At 36.4% G+C, this 18741-nt stretch overlaps 1 protein-coding gene across 1 annotated transcript in view; it reads left to right on the top strand.

Moving 5' to 3' along the window:
• LOC128989415 (uncharacterized) overlaps window positions 1-18741 on the top strand; it is a 123265-nt gene that overhangs the window by 92396 nt on the left and 12128 nt on the right. The window contains exon 6 of the mRNA XM_054411306.1: window positions 18217-18318. Coding sequence (XP_054267281.1) covers window positions 18217-18318 — 102 coding nt within the window. The remainder of the gene's footprint in view (window positions 1-18216; window positions 18319-18741) is intronic.

The following is an 18741-nucleotide window of genomic DNA, read 5'->3' as shown; positions in this document are numbered from 1 at the left end:
ATTACCCATATAGGGAATAAGCTATTGCCGTATTACTCATGGTAAGACCCGGACCCGGGACCGATTTGCTTTTTGGTTTTGAGGTCTCTAGAGGGCAAAAACACTATCCGTTCAAATTCATATGTGCGTGTCCGTTAGCACGATAACTCGAGCAAAACAAAAACTATCTGATTTTGATGAAATTTGGTATAAATGTGTAAACCTACTTTTATTTGAACGAGTTCGCGAACCAGCATGATCGGGCTATGGGAACGGGGTTTTATGAAGTAAAAAATTGTTTTTCCCATTTTTGACAAAAAAAATAAAGTTTAACATTTTTTCCCTTGTTATTATGGAGTTTAAAAACCAAATAATTGATTCTATTGAAGCGTTACTATACTCATAATGATTGCGGAGGAAATTCCAAAAAAAAGTGTAAATTTAAAATTCCCATATTATTCTTATCCACACAAACCTAAAAAAATGCATCTTCTATGAATTATCATGAACAAAAATTGACGTTTTTGTGTGCATAGTCTCGAATCACCACCTACAATAAAAGGTATATAATAAGGTATAGATATAAAATAAGAGGTTAATTTACCTCGATATTATTGACGCTCGATGTTCATTTATTATCAAAAATAATTGTTACACATAATCAATTTAGAGATTTACAGATACATTTTGAATCACAATCAAGTACTCCAGTATCTATCATGGCATTTTTTGTAAAAAAATATCGCATTCAATTTTTTATTGAACTAGATTCAAGTACATAACTGGAGTTCCCTGACATAACTTGGAGTTTAACAAGAGAGATAAATATGCATCAATTAGGTTGGCAACATAGTATACAATTTAGTGAAATGAACGAGTAGAATTTAATCCGCTACATTGTCAGTATATTTATCTAACTACCAAGGCGTAGGCTTCAAGGTATATTATGTAACTGATTTATATAGTGATTCAACTGAATTTTGCTGAACGAACAAGTTTGTTGCAGAAATCCATGTACATTATAACTAGTATAGTTATAAAAGTTACTTGATTTATGTGTGCTAGATGCAGTAAACTAGATGTGTATGCACGTTTTATATAATTTTATTATATAAAAAATAGGATTCTTATGAAATAATCTTTGCTAAAAACAAATACTGTAATTCAACGTAACTTATCGTTGTTCTAGTTTAATCATTATTAAATTTTAGTAAATTATTATTACGTTATTAGCCATGTATACTTCACTTTCATATTCAATCCCAAATGCTCAAATATTACGAATCTGGAGTTACAGCCATACGTTAATACATTAGCTTAGAGATTAGCTATTTTATAGTCGAATAGTTGCACATAAATTTTTTTTAAACACAGTTAATTATTGACTGGAATAATCGAGTCATACAGTCAAAGGTTACGAACACTATTTTGGTTACACTCCAAACACATGTTTGGATCATAACCAACATGATGATAATAGACACATATTTTATACGACGACAACAAATAACTTTTCAAACGCTTTTTTCAAACTGTATAAAACGGTTGGTCAGCGTTTTTTGATTTCGTGAATCAAATAACGCCCTAGCAGATTAAGTATACATACCAATTTACTGTAGCTTTAACCATTTGACATAAGTTCGATTGTTTCCAACTACACAATCAATAAAGTACAGTTCCACACTACAATACAATTACCGACTGACTACTTGTATGTATAATTCACTGAGATAGCCGTCTCACGAACAACACCTCCCTCTGCTGGATTAGGTTCATTGTAAATCAAATTAAACGGGTTCAAAGGTGTTTGAGATAAGTGTTTCAATTTAGTGGCCGATGACCACGACCTGTTTGATTTAGTGGTCGATGACAACCCCAATTACGATTTGATCGAGAACCTCTGTCCCATTCGCAACCAATTTGTTATGTACGTGTAGTCTTTTTAAGGACTTTTTCTGAGTTACATTTGTGTTTGCGTATCATACGTTGATTAAATTGCTAATTGAGTTTATTTAGATCAAATAGATAACAATATTGTGGGGATCTACAGCTAATTTCATGTTATGTCTCTCGCTTCTTAATTGTCGTTTTTCGTGATATTTGCGTGATATATGGTTTCTGGTTTGTTTCGATTAGCATACTCAGTTATTTTTTTATGAAGATGTTTTAATATAGTTCGTTAAATCATTCAATTTACGACAGTTAATTATGCTTGTCGGGTTTTGTTTCTTTGTTAGTTATGGCGTGATTAGCACATTTGTGCAATGATTAGGCTTTTCAAATGTTTTTTTCGCAACCTTTTTTACAATATTTATTAGGTTTACGTATTTACTTACACTGTACCAAGCCACACTTATTTTTATTTAAGGCTATAATTAGTAACAACTGTAATGAGTTGTACGTTAGATTTCTTTAAGTTTGTTGTTCGTGCAAAACTTCCAAGCCACGATATTTATATCCATTAAGCATAATTTGTATTTCGTTAAATTTAGAATTTTATTCAACGAAAAATATAAATTTGAAATATTACGAAGTTTTAAACAATCAAATATCGCAAATCAATCATTCTAATTTTTCATACTACAAACAACCTTTTATGTCCATAATACATCTATGGTAAATGTCAGTGGCACATTTGGTGTATTAAGTGTTCACTACTGCACAAGCATATGCAACACTGAAGTGTGTAGTGTTGAATCTTTGGTCAATCTCAGTTTCAAACATTGGGACAGTTGGATATTCTATTCCAGTTTAGCCCAGACTAAGCGAATTCGACAGTTCGTTGGACGAGCTGCTCGACAGTTTTACACTCTGGTTCAAATCCGTTTCTCGGTAAAGCACAATGACGAGCAACGGGACTTTCGCTACGCGTCGTTCCTCCCTTCTTTGTTCTAAACTAAACCAAATGTCAAAGCGAACTCCCAGGGTTTGTTTTAGACGTGCTTTTAGTAGATCTAAATTTGTAGAGTTGTTATTTTCGAGAAAGTTTTAGGAAACCTCAATCTCTCGCAGAAGAGAATATACCAAGTTTAGGTGACAGTAACGTTCCTTCAACGATATGACTCCAACAGACCATCATTATAGTTTGAGATCCACAAATACCCTCCCAGTTCCTAGACACCACACTTCAGACTTAGTGATGAGAACACTTCAGACACTTCAGACTTAGACACCTTCTTTCAAAACCATCTCCGATATGATGCAATAAAAATGTTCAACCATCTTCCCTCTCACCTCAAAGCAGTATCAAACCATCTTAAAAAAACCCTAAAATCTTTTCTTAAAAAAAAAACTTATTACAGCGTCCGTAAGTTCCTGGCTGACGGCTAAAAAACTATCAAACTTGTTTGATCATAGGTATTCTTAGTGTAAGTAAAAAAAGACAGTTATCATTTCTTATTGAAATCAAGAAACTGTATGTTTAGTTAAATGACATGACCAATGCATATGTTATTTTGGTTAAATAAATGACTTATTGACTTATTAACGATAATAAACTTCAAAACACTTTGACGATTTGCAAGCAATCGTGAAAAACATGCGATAAAGGTGAAGATGTGAATTGCCCAATATACTCAGTTTGCAAGTAGTGTTAAGAATACGTCTCGTTTAAAATATGGTACATGAGGATCAATAAAAGTCACTATTTTTGTCAAAACTGATGCATAACTCTAATCCTTGTACATTGTCGAGTTTGCACGTGAAATTTGGGCCAGCCATCAAGAATTCTTTTCCATTGGGGCTTGTTCTACAATCTTTGTCCAAGCCGATACACAGTGTCCAGTTCGCTCACATCTGGTCCAGCTTCCATTAGGAACTCTTTATTTATCGGTCGAAAGTTGCCAAATGTCCGCGCTGCTGCTCTCGAAGATTTATTCTCCTCTCAAAGCGGCTCCTATGAGACCTCAACATGCTCCAGAGTGCCAAAATTGTGCACTGTTTATTTTTATACAAAGGTTCAGTTTCGGCTTGGTAGGGTTTTATCGACGGTGACAACATTAAAAATACCCTTGGCGAGATTTCAACCCCTTTGATATGCCACCGATCAACTCTGGGTTGCAGAAAGTCGGTAATGTAATGATTGCTGCGAGGGAGTTGGTCTGCGAGATTTACCTTGTTTATTTGGTATGTAAAACCATGTGGAAAGTGGCCCGTGGGAAAAATTCAGCGAGATAAGATGAGTGTGGCCCCGGCCTAGGGAAAAAGCTTTTACCGTAGGTTTCTTGGTAAGACCTACGGACCGAGGACCATTTACTTTTTCATTTCGATGTCCCTAGAGGCCAAAACACCATCCGATAAAATTCACAAATATATATACATATATGTGTCCGTTAGCACGATAATTCGAGCAAAAATCTTCCGATTTAGATTAAATTTGGTACAAACGTGTGTAAACCTACATTTATTCGAACCAGTTCGTGAACCAGCATGATCGGACGATGGGAACGGGGTTTTACGGGGGATTTACGGGATAAAAATATGTTTTTCTCATTTTTGAGCCCCAAACAAATAATTTCTCAGGAAACGGGATTTTACGGGGGGATTTATGGGGTGAAAATAGGGATTTCTCATTTTTGAGCCTCAAACATAAAATTTCCTAATTCCTCTCTAGACCATTTGGAAGAGCTTAAAAATTATTTAGTATATTTAAGAGTTTTTGTATGAGTATTTGTTACGGATTAAATTCAAAAAATTGTAAATTTATAATCCCCATGTTATTCTTATGGAGAACAAGTAACCTGTTGTAGTTTGTATGTGTATGTATATATTTTAAACAAACTTGGCAAAGCTATTTATGTTTTAGTAAAAAACACAATTTATTACCCTCCCTGTAGAAACGGAGAATAATTACCATAAAGTACCTTAAATTACCGTGTCCAGGTAATTAAGGTCGGATGAGTTAAAATCCATATTTTACTCTCTCTACATTAATAGAAGATTGGATACATATTTTAATAATTTTGGAGATATTCTAAAGTCTTGAATGCTTTGCAGTGTAAACACCCAAATTTCATTTGCAGAGTATAATATTCCTCCCCAGCTGATTATCAGGCTGAAAGAACAATCGCCAAGTACACAGAAGGGGTCTTTTTAAGAAGAGGGTCGCCACTATGTAAATCTAGCCCTATGAAATTGAAGGTGATGCCAACGTTTCAACCTAATGTGATCCAACCTAACCTAACCTAACCCAACCTAACCTAACCTAACCTAACCTAACCTAACATAACCTAACATAACCCAACCTAACTTACCCAACTTAACTTGCATTGGGCGAGATCTATATCTAATGGTGGTCCTCAACTTCTTACAAAGACTCCCCAGAAGGTATTGCAACTCCATTCATTGGTTACTATTTCTTCGATATTCTTTTCAAACGATGCTTTTAAAGATTTGTGAATCATCCTCGATTAAACTTGCACGGCACATGAGTCCCTGATTAAGTTGAACGTTAATTTACTCCAGCTGATAGTCAATTATAACGACGTCCTCGGCCCAGCGACAGAGACGGTGACGGCGACGGTAGAAGACACAGAGTATAGAGGAAGCCGCGACACGGTCCAGCGACTTCGGACGTGTAACTCTGTGATAATTGCCACCGGATGTGGCATCGATAGCGGAAGCCGAACCGACAATCAATCCTTCATCGCAATCACTGACTCCGACCTTTTGTCTCAAAACCCGTCAATTGTTCGGGAAGAAAATAGAAAGCAAAAAGTGTTTTTCCACTTTTCCTTTGATATCAAAATAAAATTAATGTATTCAAAGTTTCTTCATAAGCATGTGATTATAGTTGATAAATTTCCTCAATCAATAAACCTGTTCACAAATAGTGAGACGTCTTCAAATAATTTTGGATGTTTCAAAGTGAGTTCAAATGTACCTTGTTGGATAAATCCCAATTGTGCAGATTTACTCATAAATGCTTGTTGACAACATTGTTGACTGATGCAGCTCACTTCGACCATCGTTCAATCACCTGTTTCTTGACTCCAGAGACCGGACGATTGTTGTCAACACATGTCACAACAACCATTGATGGCCAGTTTTTGCATGGCACGCTCCGGCCGCGAGGATCAGCGACAAAAAGCAGCTTTTTGTACCACAAGATCTCGTAAATTACCGGCACCTGTAAGGGTTGTGGACCCTGGCCAGGAAGGGTGAACGCTCCTCAGAGAGGCCGCCGAACAAAAAATTAACCCAACAATAAACTGTTTACAATGCAGGTGGTAACTTCCGCGTCGAAGGGACCTTTTCTTGCTTTCAATTTGCAACCCTTTCCGGGGAAACGGGCTTTATTAGGGGTGGTTTATTAGGGTGTTGCGTCTATCTGGAGCGGTCGACGCACCCTTGCCGGGTCGAAGGACTAAAAGGAATTAATTGGTGCTTGTAAATCATGTGTGCTGCAGTTTCGGCCGACAAAATATTTTTTTATTTATGAAGTTCCTCTAGAGTTTTTGTCGTGTTCCATTTGGACGTTGACCTCTGTTTTTGAAGTTCATTTTTTTGAATCATCGTTGTTTTTGTCATAGAAGTATGAAAACGTTAGGAGCATTGTAAATGAAGTCTAATAACAGAATATCTTTATAGAGTACATATTGCTTTTTTTATTATACCACAATTTTTTTTATTATGTCATCGTATTAAATCATTCAGCACCAAATGTTAGACAGCAGCTTCCGAAAGTCACAGACACTTTTATTAAATTATTTTAAGATTATGTAGCAATAATTTTCATGCCTAGTTTCTAATTGCATCGATGCAAACAGCAGAAAAGTACACGTCGGTGTAATTTACCCGGGAAACAGAGAACCGGCCCTCTGGCCCTAATCCGCATATAGAAGTTTGGTTAGGTTAGGTTAGGTTAGATTATATAAATGTGGCCCCTGAATTAACTACCGGTGGCCGGGACCCCGACACTCCTCCAGTTTCACCTTGAGGACCACCGATTGTTTCTGGAGTTTTATCTTTTGCAAGAGGGTTTTCCAATACTCGCCTACATCATTGCATAACCCTGACTCCTATAGAATCCGCCTGACCCACTACCAGCCGGGTCATCCAAGGACCCCGAAACCGGCGGGTAAGGCATGCGATTGGTGAAAGGTTGTCACTCCCGAGTTTACCTAATGAGGATTGATGTGTAGGACCGAGATATCGGCATTTGTGGCAGATAAAGGCAGGGGAAAGTCAAAGCGGGTGGCGAACACTGATTGAATTCCTTGTCAACCGAAATTGGCTATTTGGGAGATTCGGAATCCGCAGACGTCTGTGATGTACGAGAGAGATTAAGACAATTCTGCAACACCATTTTTGCGAGTTAAACGACTTTTTATGTAAATATTTTGTGAAGATTGATTGTTCCCAGTCATCTAAGTGGAGTTTGACTTGTATTCAGTCGTTTGAATTAATTTGGTAATTTTTCTGAACATTTTAGTTCGTGAACATTTCGTTTTTGGAAATTAACTTCAACAATTTTGCTCTTGGGGGTGGTTGTTTATGTAAACGGGTTGTAGTTGAGAATGCTGACTATTTTTATTACATTTAATACACGTAAGTTACTTTTTTGAAATTAACCTAGACAATAAATCAACTATTGAGATTAGAACTTATGTTTTGAAGACATAAGCTTATTGTCTAGTATGTTCTTCAAATTCATCCGTTTCATAACAAAATAATCGTGTAAAAGGTCTGGTCACCTATTTATATTCCAACTTAAAATATTAAGGTAACATCTTTGCATTACTTCAAGGGCGAACTTCGTACATTTAAAACCTTTATGCTCAAAAATATTTGTACGAAATATAATTTTCACCTCACTATGCTGTTTTTGGCTGTATTACATACGTTAATTGGTGGCTGAAAGTTACGTTTTGCTGGCCATGCCAGCTGTCATAGTAATTTGGGGACCGAGCAGGTTTTTACAGGCCGGGGCCGCAAAATCAGCTGTCCGCTTACTTATTTAAAACATGAATGCATTTTAAAAACACAATCAAAATCCATAGCATAGCAATAGAATTGTGTTATTGTCACCGTTGCCTAGCAACTATTTATTTTTATTTTTGCTGATTCCTCAAATTATTTCTTTACATAACCTTAAAGTTGTAGTTGTGTTGACTATCAGTGTGCATTATTATAGTGGTGAATAGTGGTAATAGGGTACAGTGTGGTGAAAAATAGCGTTCGTACCACGGACCGAAATGGTTTTGCAGCTCTCGATCGATTTAAGTTCTCGACTTCGTCTCGAACTTAAAAACTATCTCGAGCCGGCAAAACCTCATTTTCGGCCCTAGGTACGAAATATACTATTTCACCACACTATGATGTTTTTGGCTGTATTACATACGTTAATTGGTGGCTGAAAGTTACGTTTTGCTGGCCATGCCAGCTGTCGCCAATTTGGGGACCGAGCAGGTTTTTACAGGCCGGGGCCGCAAAATCAGCTGTCCGCTTACTTACTTAGAACATGAATGCGTTTTAAATACACAATCAAAATCCATAGCATTGCAATATAGAATTGTGTTATTATCACCGTTGCCTAGCAACTATTTATTTATATTTTTGCTGATTCCTCAAATTATTTTTTCTTAACCTTAAAGTTGTAGTTGTGTTGACGATCAGTGTGCATTATTATAGTGGTGAATAGTGGTAAAGGGTATAGTGTGGTGAAAAATATCGTTCGTACCACGGACCGAAATGGTTTTGCAGCTCTCGATCGATTTAAGTTCTCGACTTCGTCTCGAACTTAAAAACTATCTCGAGCCGGCAAAACCTCATTTTCGGCCCTTGGTACGAAATATACTATTATGTCTTCAAGAATTGACTAACAAAACGTAAAATAGCTATTAGAGATTAAATACATGACAATGCAATAGCTTTCTCGATTCAAAAATGAGTCACTTAATATAACTACTGGAGAGCGAGCTGGTCTAGTGGTTAGAGCGTGGGACTCCGGTTCCTGAGGTCCTTGATTCAAACCCCCCCAAATCACCAATGGATTTTATCTAAGTAATATTGCTGTAACCCCTAGGTCTAGCCTGATGTAATGTGAAAAACAATTACGGGCTCATGCCTAGAGTCTAGGAAATATATATATATATATATATAACCACTCCAACATAGTGTCCAACAAAACAATTAAACACCAACAGAACACCAAGGTGATGGAACAAAGTGGTCCAGCTTGACAAATACGCTTTTAAAGCGGCGACCGAGCGAGGCAGCATGGATGAACTCCTCTTTACAGGCCATTTGTCATGATACAAAGCCGCATTACTACTCTCGGCAATCATACAGCTACAAGCTGATATATACTGAGCCGCCTGGTGATGTACGCATGCGTAATGCTGTCAGCGGCCCGGCATGCACCAGTCAACAGCACTTGTATGCATAATTTACATCAGATGTTTCCGCTGCGAGCCGCTCAACATTTTGATCTTTTGCAATTTTAGGATCGACTCGTTGATTAGGAGTGTTAAATGTGGTTCGATTCTATTTTTCACGGTTATTTTAGTGGTGTCCTCAGTTGCATAGGTTTAGGTTATGGTTGACAGAGGAAAACATATTCTGAAACTTCTTGAGAAGCCCATGAAATGGTTATGCAAAGACAAGAGTTGTAAGAAAATAATATGCCAAAGTCTACTGGAGGTTATTGTCCAAAAGTTCAAAAACAATTAAAATACGTGAAACTAGTTTAGGATGAATGTCCCAAATACAGCAAACCACTCAGCAGTATATCGATTGCAGTGTTATAGCTAGCTCTATATTAGCTTTGTAAATTAATTGTCTCAAATAATACAAATCTACTGATAGCCTACAATTAAATTTATTTTGGTATTCCTAAGACTATCTACAGAAGGGAGTATTGTGCTGAAAGTATTTGGAATAGTCAACCAAATTTTACGAAACCCCATTAGATGAACTAAAAACTCCAGCAACTCCTTAAAGATCAATTTTGTAAACGTCGTTTGCGTGTTTATGAAGGATGCATTACAACCTTGTTTCCTCTGGAGCACTAGCGATATTTTAGAAGAGAACACAAGTGCAACATGGGAGAGGCAGAGAGGCGGGCGGAGGCAGTAGACAGAGAGGGGAGATGGAAGATTGACAGTGCGACTGTGGCTGCGAGTATGAGAAACAGAGAGGGAAGACATCGGGTGCTGCTGGCTTGGGAGTGCGGAGGTCAGTTATCAATGAGAGAACATCTGGCTCAACCTTGGCTATTGTCGGAACTGAAAACATCGGTCTGTGACTCACTCCACCCCCACAGCTCGAACTTCTGTCGAAGATCTTCAAATAAAAATAATAAATCACATGTCTGTGATCATACATAGTTTCGAATGATCCCCATAGGAATGTCTCCGCCCATAACAACCGATTTCTTTATTTTCTTAACAAGAAGTTCAGCGGCTATGTTGGTTCCGAACCACAAAGTCATGCATGCTACTTTGGCTAGGGAAAATGGTTTTGGTAGTTTGCGTGAATTGCGCTCCAAGAAATAGACCATCCACGCCAATAAATCTAAAGAAACAGCATTTGTTTGTTCGACATACAACAAAAACTACTAGTTCAAGTAATGATATGGTATTTGCATTAAAATACTCTTCTTTGGATCTAATTGAATCTGTCTTACACCTCCTTTATTTATGCAACCTTTCCACTTAAGAAATTTCTCACCCTTACTCATTTTCAATTTTCAAGAAGGTCTTACTATGTATGTATATGTGCCAGGTTATTGCAAATGAAGGCAAGAATATCCAAGTACCGTACAGCTAAGGTAGCAAATTAAAACCAAATCAGTCTGAATCATATAACAATTTGTCCTGTCTTCCATAGTGTTACGGGGGTAGCTCCGTGGTCCAGACATAACAGGTATCTGGTAAACCAGTGGGGGATGATTTTGGACAAATCCCCTCCCTCGTAGGGAACTTCGATGCAGGTGCAGGAAGGTGCACTAGGACCTGCTATTCGTTTAGAATTTCAATTGGTCGAATGAAATACTTACTGTTTGTTAAAAACTTCTGGATTTTAAACTTGGTGATTGTTAATATGTAGTAAAATGTTCAAAAACATAACGGATGGACAGTGAGATAACTGTACTACTGTTACTATATTGTTTGAGCTAGTATTTGTGTATATTTCCTCCTTATTTACCTACTTCATAACGGATGGACAGTGAGATAACTGTACTACTGTTACTATATTGTTTGAGCTAGTATTTGTGTATATTTCCTCCTTATTTACCTACTTCATTTATAGGTGTAACTTTATGTAAAACTCTATCTATTTCTCTATTTTCAGGGCCTAATAAGTTTCAGAAACATAAGCAATCAAAAACATGACTCTCACTTTTAGAGTGTGCATAAGATTACGAGGTGTACCCTTCCGCATTTCTCTTAAGTAGAAATAGGTTTTTCAGACTAGTCCATTTGAAAGCACTCTTGGAGTCTATTTGCTTGTTTAGAAGACTAAATTCCTTGAAAGTTGTCCACAACAGCTTCACCAATAGACCAATTATGTTTCTCGTTTTCACCACTTTGAGAAAAGGCATCAAAATATAAATCCTGTGTTGAATCCCTAAATTTCACGTTTCTTGAAATTTACTTGTTTATGGCTTTTGGTTTTGTTATCAGAATATTAACAGTTCATGCGATATTCTATTAAAGCTCTGCAGCTCTCTTCTCGTTGGACAGACAAAATAAGGTCGGTTTTAAAATTATAAAACAAATTCCCATATAGGGTACAAATCCAATCTTCGTAAGATTAATCATAGGTTTATTCTATTTATCATAGTCCTCAAACCCCTCATCTTCTCGGGGGTTCGATTTTAATTGAGTCTACAATAATATTTGCTGCAGTTCACATTTTCTTGGAGGTCCTTTAAGATTTTTTAGATTAATCAAAATGTTTTAATCATATTGCATTAAATAGCTAGTATACTGCCATATCCTGGAAATAAGAAGTTTTAAAATTTAGTGTTTCAACTTTAAATCACATTACACTGTTCCTTCGATATCTTCATGCAAAGCACAATTTCCAGTTCACCGACCATAGCCACCATTCTAAGACTAATGTTCTAGTGCAACAGTTTCAAATCACTGCCACATTTCACATTTCCCTGCACATCTGCTGCTCACGCCTTCTTCGTCTTGAGGGTCACCTGGTTTTCCTTCGCTATTAATCACAGTTTCGTGGTCATTATCTCCTTTTCTCTCGCCCGATGCGACTTCTCGTCCTAATTTTCATAATCCACCCCCTCATCCATCTTCCACCCCCACTAGGGGAGGCTGCAGCCGCCCCCTTCCCCTGGAGCTTACAATCCAGTTTTTTCAAGCCGTGTTCACACGCTCCGAGACGGGCTCTCTTGTCTGGTACAGTCCCTGCAGCAAGTTTCCTGCGCGCTCGGACAAAAAACCACCCCATTATTCTTCTCGGTCATTTAGCGCCACTTGAACGCAATTACAGACATTATACAGTGAAGTGGTAACAGGTTGTGTGGAGTATGTGAAATAATTAATTGAAAAATTGCCTTTTTACATTTTTGTTTTTTTTTTAGTTGGGGTTTTATTAAAAACCTTTAGTTTCTACATATTCAATCCATTCCCTCATAGGATTAAAAAAAAATTGATTTCAGTAGATTTTATCTTTCAAATTAGAATTCGTATTAATACAATCTGTACTACTAGAAGAGAAAAAAACAAAAACACAATAAATGAATAGTAAGCCAAAGTTTAACAATGAATAAAAATTTATCCCTATTGATGGAAAATATTGGATGAATTTGTAGACATCGCGTCGTGGTTGATCATGAAAGTAGTATCTTCTCTGATTCAGACACTTTCAGAGTAGGAAAAATACATATCTTTTATATACATCACTACCTTCGGGATTGGTTTACGACAATATGAATTGTTTTACCTTCGTCAACCCTAGTGTACTTTGTTAATACCCAAAAAACAACATTATTTGCTATATTTTGTGTCAACGGCGAAAAGCAACCAACAATGTACAATACCCAGTTTTACATGTACATTCTATCAAGGATTACCGTTTAAAATATAAAAACAGAAACTGTTGAGAGTCTATATTTTTGAAATTATATTATACTTCCCTGCAATCATCTCTACGTTACACAATCGGAATTGTTTCCGTATCTGGTGAAGTGCAATTAGAAGCAATTTACACCTGTAATAGTTTGTAGAACGTTGTAAGACGTGGAAAATCAATTTACATAATAATATATAGCTATGATATTCAGATTAACCCAAAAACCAACACCGAATAAGGAATAGTAGCATTGTAATTAATACCTATTGTACAATATAATTAATTGGTCGAGCCGTCTAACACATTGGTATTACTATTCTTAGGGTGATTACTCAGTTAAAAGTAATTGGTTTAAGTATTGGTTATTCAAATGAACACTTGTTAATATTAATTGGTTTAACTATTGGTTGTATAGAGAGTAGTGAACTTAACCAATTTGTTTCTTGGTTAATTTGATCGGGTTTAGCACTTCCTTAAAGTTTACTTAGATGTTTTAGTTATAGCATCAAACAAATATGAACTATATGAACAAAAGTGAGAAACATTATTTTTTAAGTCTGTTTGAGTTAGGTAGGAACGTAAATACGTTTTTGTTGTTTGAGCGCAGGTCTTCTGTTCTGAAGTGATCAGGGTTCAAATCCCGTTAAACACGAATTACTTTTAGGTATGATTAGGTATGGCCGAGTGGTTCAGAGCCCATTTTCTGTAATCTGGAAACAGAAAAAGTATATGTCTTTCTCTCCACTAACATAAATATGATACTACATGGTATACAAGATTGAACCTTAACACAGCAAATGGTTATACTTCAAACAGCCGTGGCACCTGACGGATTAGGAGACCCCATGGAAACCCTTGGGGCCTCCTAATCCCTCAGGTGCCACGGCTTTTTGAGCGCACTATAAACAAATGTTTGAATTTTTCATATATAGTTATAAAGGTCCATTTTAAGTACTATATTACTCATCAATATCTACTATAGCGCTATGCGATTAGGTTTGAAAACAAGATGGCGTGCATTGCGAGTTCATTAGTTGCAATTGCACTTGCAGATGAAGACCTGTAGGTGTGTACCTGTCCGACTTATCAGTTAAGATAACTAGTGTAATGGGCAGTTGCGCACAACGCTTGCGCGCTGCATACGTACTAGCATGTCGCATGCGCTTCATACACTCACACATGAATGTTATGCAATCAGTCATTGCATAACTATAGACACGTGGACTGTGTGATTGACAACACTTAAGGGATTTAAATCGGAATTTGGATTAAACTATCATTTCAACGCTGCATTATGGGTTGTGCCTTTAAAAGTGTGTAGTCTGTTTTCTATTCGAATACATAATAAGTTCTAACAAAAATAATTTTTTTACAATTTAATTGCGGAGTATTGGATACCGATTTTGCTATTTCTAAGTTAGCAGTTATTGGTTAATTTGCTAATTTGAAACGTTTCTATCGTGCTATAGACAGGCATTTTGTATTTAAAATTATTTCAAAAATTATTTTTGAAATTAGACTCCTTTCATCTCCATGGTCATGATCACCCAAATGTTTTAGATGATTACAATTTAACTTCATCATCAAGGGTGGTTTTTATTTCTATTCAAAATAAACTTTTTTCAGAGACTATTATCAAACAATATACAAAACGCAATCATTTCAAAAACCAAAAAGAGGTAAAATTTATGTTTCGAAATTTATGTTTATCAGTTGCAGGTGGATGGTTCTGACATAAATTCAAACTAAAGCATTTTAGAGCCTAATACCAATTCATAATAGCAATACACTAATTTTAGTGGTTTCTAAGACCAATACGCTAATTAAATCTGTAATCTTACACATCCTTGAAACTTCATACTGTACTTTGGATTGTATGTATACCTTTTGACATTTCCTTGGATTTTAGAAGCAATGTTTTTTGTTAGACCAAGATTAAGAAGATTCCCTATGATTTAGTTCCAGCCGTTACCTCAAGGAGACAGGGTCGCTGTGTCGATTGTTGTATGGTTTATGTAGTTTGTTCCCCAGTAACCCTATTCCAGAGTCAGTAACCTGTTCCTACCCTCAGAACTGGTCAGACTCGGGGGAGGAAACAAGTGGGTGTCTGCGACCCTGGAATTTCTCACCATTTAAATAAATTTAAATAAAAATTGGGGCCCTCAAGTAGGCTAATGCGAAGCGGCATATAGGCCATGAGAAGCTCTCGGAGAGAGATAAATCCAATAATTAATGGATAGCATCAACTCAAGTGGAAATTATTGCATTTTCTTGGAGATTTTTTATTTGAGGAAAATGAATAAAAATATCAGTCACTTTATAAAAATCATAGTGCAAATTTATATTTATACAAGACAATGTATTTTGTAAAAACTTATTGTTTTTCGCCAGTTTTTATTGCTGAAAATCGAAAATAGATCCAGTAAACACTTTTTAGCCTATGGATTATTCCAAAACTAATATAACTTTTTCACGAAAATCGTTATGGGCACGTATAAAATAAAACCATAGAAATGAGGTTCGCATTAGTAGCTAAATATTCTTCGCGTTTTAACCAGCAACGAATAAAAGTGTATAGCTGGACTGAACTCTGCTAGCTATATTACAAACAATATCCAGGTTAAATGTTTGAATAAATTTCACAAGTCCATTTTAAAGCTAATCATAGCACCAAGTTTTAGCTAGTTTCCACCGTGACGTATCGTGACTCACAGCAGCTGGTAGTCAGGTGTTGTGGTGTGTTTGTGACTGATGTGGGTCCAGTAGTGCACGATCTGACCCCAGCCCAGCAGCCCAGGCCAGGCCCAGGCGTGTAATTATGCTGGATACGTGGCCCTAGTTACTTAGCGCTCCTAGCAAACTTGGCTGCGTGGCTTGGTTGGCTCACTTCTCAATTGGTCATTTCATTAGTTAATTAAGACAAAGTGGGTTTGAAAATATCAATATAATAGCTTAAAAAAATTTCCAAAGAATTGGAAACTTTTCCTAGCATAGTTAATAGTACTTTTTTGAAGGGTGCAAAACTTCTTGAGTTTATTTATTTGAAGATGTAGGTTTTTGTTGAGTAGTGTGTGTAGTCTTTGATTCCACCAGTCATTGCTGAACAAAACCCTTTTAAATTTGGGATTTTCAACCGAATAAGGGAATAAGGGACCTATGATTAAAAATACTGTTCATTCAAATATCCTAAACAACTATTTATAGGGTCGTGAATAAAATAAATTGTACTTAAGTTGTTTAATTGCATTGTCAAACTTGTGTGTAAGTAAGATGACGGTTCCTTATACCTGTATGTCCGTATACATGCTCAAAATAATATCAATACGGCACAATTTAGCAATTTATTTTTGAATTTCATTCGTTCCAAAACAAGATTTTTTGCTTTAATAACTTCTCTTGTCTCTATAGTTGTTTTGCTGTCCCAAATCGCAATGTTTAGAACCTCCTGAAAAATATTTAGCTAGAAAATCGTGAAAATGCTAACTACAGTGGTATATCAAGGGAACCAGGTTGATTAGTCGTTGAAATTCTTCCATGTAGTTGGAGAGATATCACAAATCTGTAATTACAGCAACAGGAAGTGTACGGAGTGGTCTATCGGCCGCTGTGGCAGAGCCCTAGGAGAGTGTCGGACACTTGATAGTGTGAAACATTAGAGTCCAGAGAACAGCCTTGGGACCGCTTCTCGTCCTCCTGTCCGCCCCAAATACGCGTCTGTGCCTGCAATGGCTTAACATACTCAAAGTCTGCTATAACGCTTAAACACCATCCTGAAGATACAGATGTCGAAACCAACCATTCTAGTTTGGTTCGTACAGGCTGATAAGTCCTAACACGAAAGGATTTGTCATTTTGCAATATGTGAAAAACGCTAGTTTTTTCTTGCAAGTTACTCGATTTTATAAACTTATTTTTCACCAATTGGTTCTTTGTATTGTGTTAAAAATTTTAAAAGGGGTTGATGGTGTAGCATTCCCTTTCGATAGTTTATTATTTTATTATTTACCTCCAATAATGAAGTCTAAAGGTTGTGTCAATTAAAACTCACCATATTTAATCGTAATACAACAATCTCTCATAATTTTACTAAATTTTCCCCTTAACTCACTTGTATATAGTGGCAGGAATACCGTCAAATGTTATACGTATTTCCAAGTTTCTTCAGCACGTCTAGTTTATACCGTAGACTCGCACTATCACTCACGACTATCACAAGGCACTAATCCCTGCCTCACTATCACCCACCTTGCACCAAATTATCATAATTGTCCTCCGGTATTTTGGAACCCAAATATTTAAATAAAGATTCTATCTTTGGCTCAAGGGCGCCCACATAGACTGACAACGTAAATGAATTCCCCGCGCCAAATAAAATAACGATAAAGTTTTATGGGATCTTGATGCATATTGTTTAGAATTTTGTAACCATGTCGGTTTTGTAAAACATTATAATAGCCGATGTTGAGTAGGTTTGGGGATTTTTCTTCCTTCATCTGTCTTTGCAGTAAAACACTAACATTTTATGTTTGAAGCAATCTATGACAGATTAAATTTACGAAGCAGCCTTTTACATTACTTTGTGTATGTTTGAAATATCTCAGTACAAAACTACAGTACGTATCAGTAGTTGAAGGGAGGCTTAAAGTTTAAAACATATACGCCGAAGAATAAAAAATCTATATACATAGAAATAACATAGTACAAAAAAATAAAATAAATTTCCAGAAGAAATCAATTACCAGAAAATAAAGTAATCGTACGAAACTATATGTCGGGAAACGAAATTGTACTTGAGTCATTCTATGGTTTTGCTATATTCTTCAAAAACCCAAAATTTCCTCTTATAATTGTGTTTACTATCTTTTAAATCTATGATTCTGTTTATGATATTTTAAAAGAAAATGTTACCATGTTTTTTGTTTAATTCATCGCGTAAAAGTTAATTAATTGATCTTTAAGATTTCCTCTTTGCACTAGCCATACTAACAAGCAGATTTAACATTTCAAACATAATTCTCATTTTATTTGAGTTTGGTAACCCAGTCCAGCCAATTTAAGTTTAAGACTCCCTTAATTTAAATACTAACATAATAATGCTATTTTCAACAAAATTCCCCAAAGTTCTATATCTGAGTTTGATGTTTGGCAACCCAGCCTGTACCCAACTTGTAGTGATTATAGTTGGGCTGGTTTCAGATGGCGGGCAGTCACCCCCACCACCACTCCGCGCACACGCACAACCACGCGCACTCTATGTACAACCATGAGAAGATGCAGAGGCCTTTGCTCAACTCCCAAGTACGGCAAATCTCACTTACACTAACACATTAACGTAGTCTAGCTGCCTGCCCGCTTGTATGCTAACGCTAACGTACAGTAGACAACCTTTTGCTAACCATAGATGAAGTGTAGAAGATATAACATGTGTGAGTCCTTTTTCAGTTGAGACTGTGGGGGATGTTTAGTTTTTGCCTAGTGCTATGAACACTTACTACGTTCTCTACGTTCGTAGATGATCTTGAAACCATTGATGAAATGTGGGAATAATACAAATACAGTATGTGTGATTTATTGAATGCTCAGTATAGGTCCAATAGAAAAGTTGTAGAACATGTAATGTTTGTACGGAACAAATGGAGCAAACATTGTTGGTTTCGGTTGCACAGATGTTTGGACAAACAGATTTTTTAATACCGTATGTATTTTTTCATCTTCATGCTC

Source organism: Macrosteles quadrilineatus, unplaced genomic scaffold (assembly GCF_028750875.1).
Source record: "Macrosteles quadrilineatus isolate MER2022 unplaced genomic scaffold, UCM_ALF_1.0 Scaffold_3__2_contigs__length_128488019, whole genome shotgun sequence".
In the NCBI taxonomy this organism is placed as follows: Eukaryota; Metazoa; Arthropoda; class Insecta; order Hemiptera; family Cicadellidae; genus Macrosteles; species Macrosteles quadrilineatus.
This window is presented reverse-complemented; position numbering and strand designations above follow the sequence as displayed.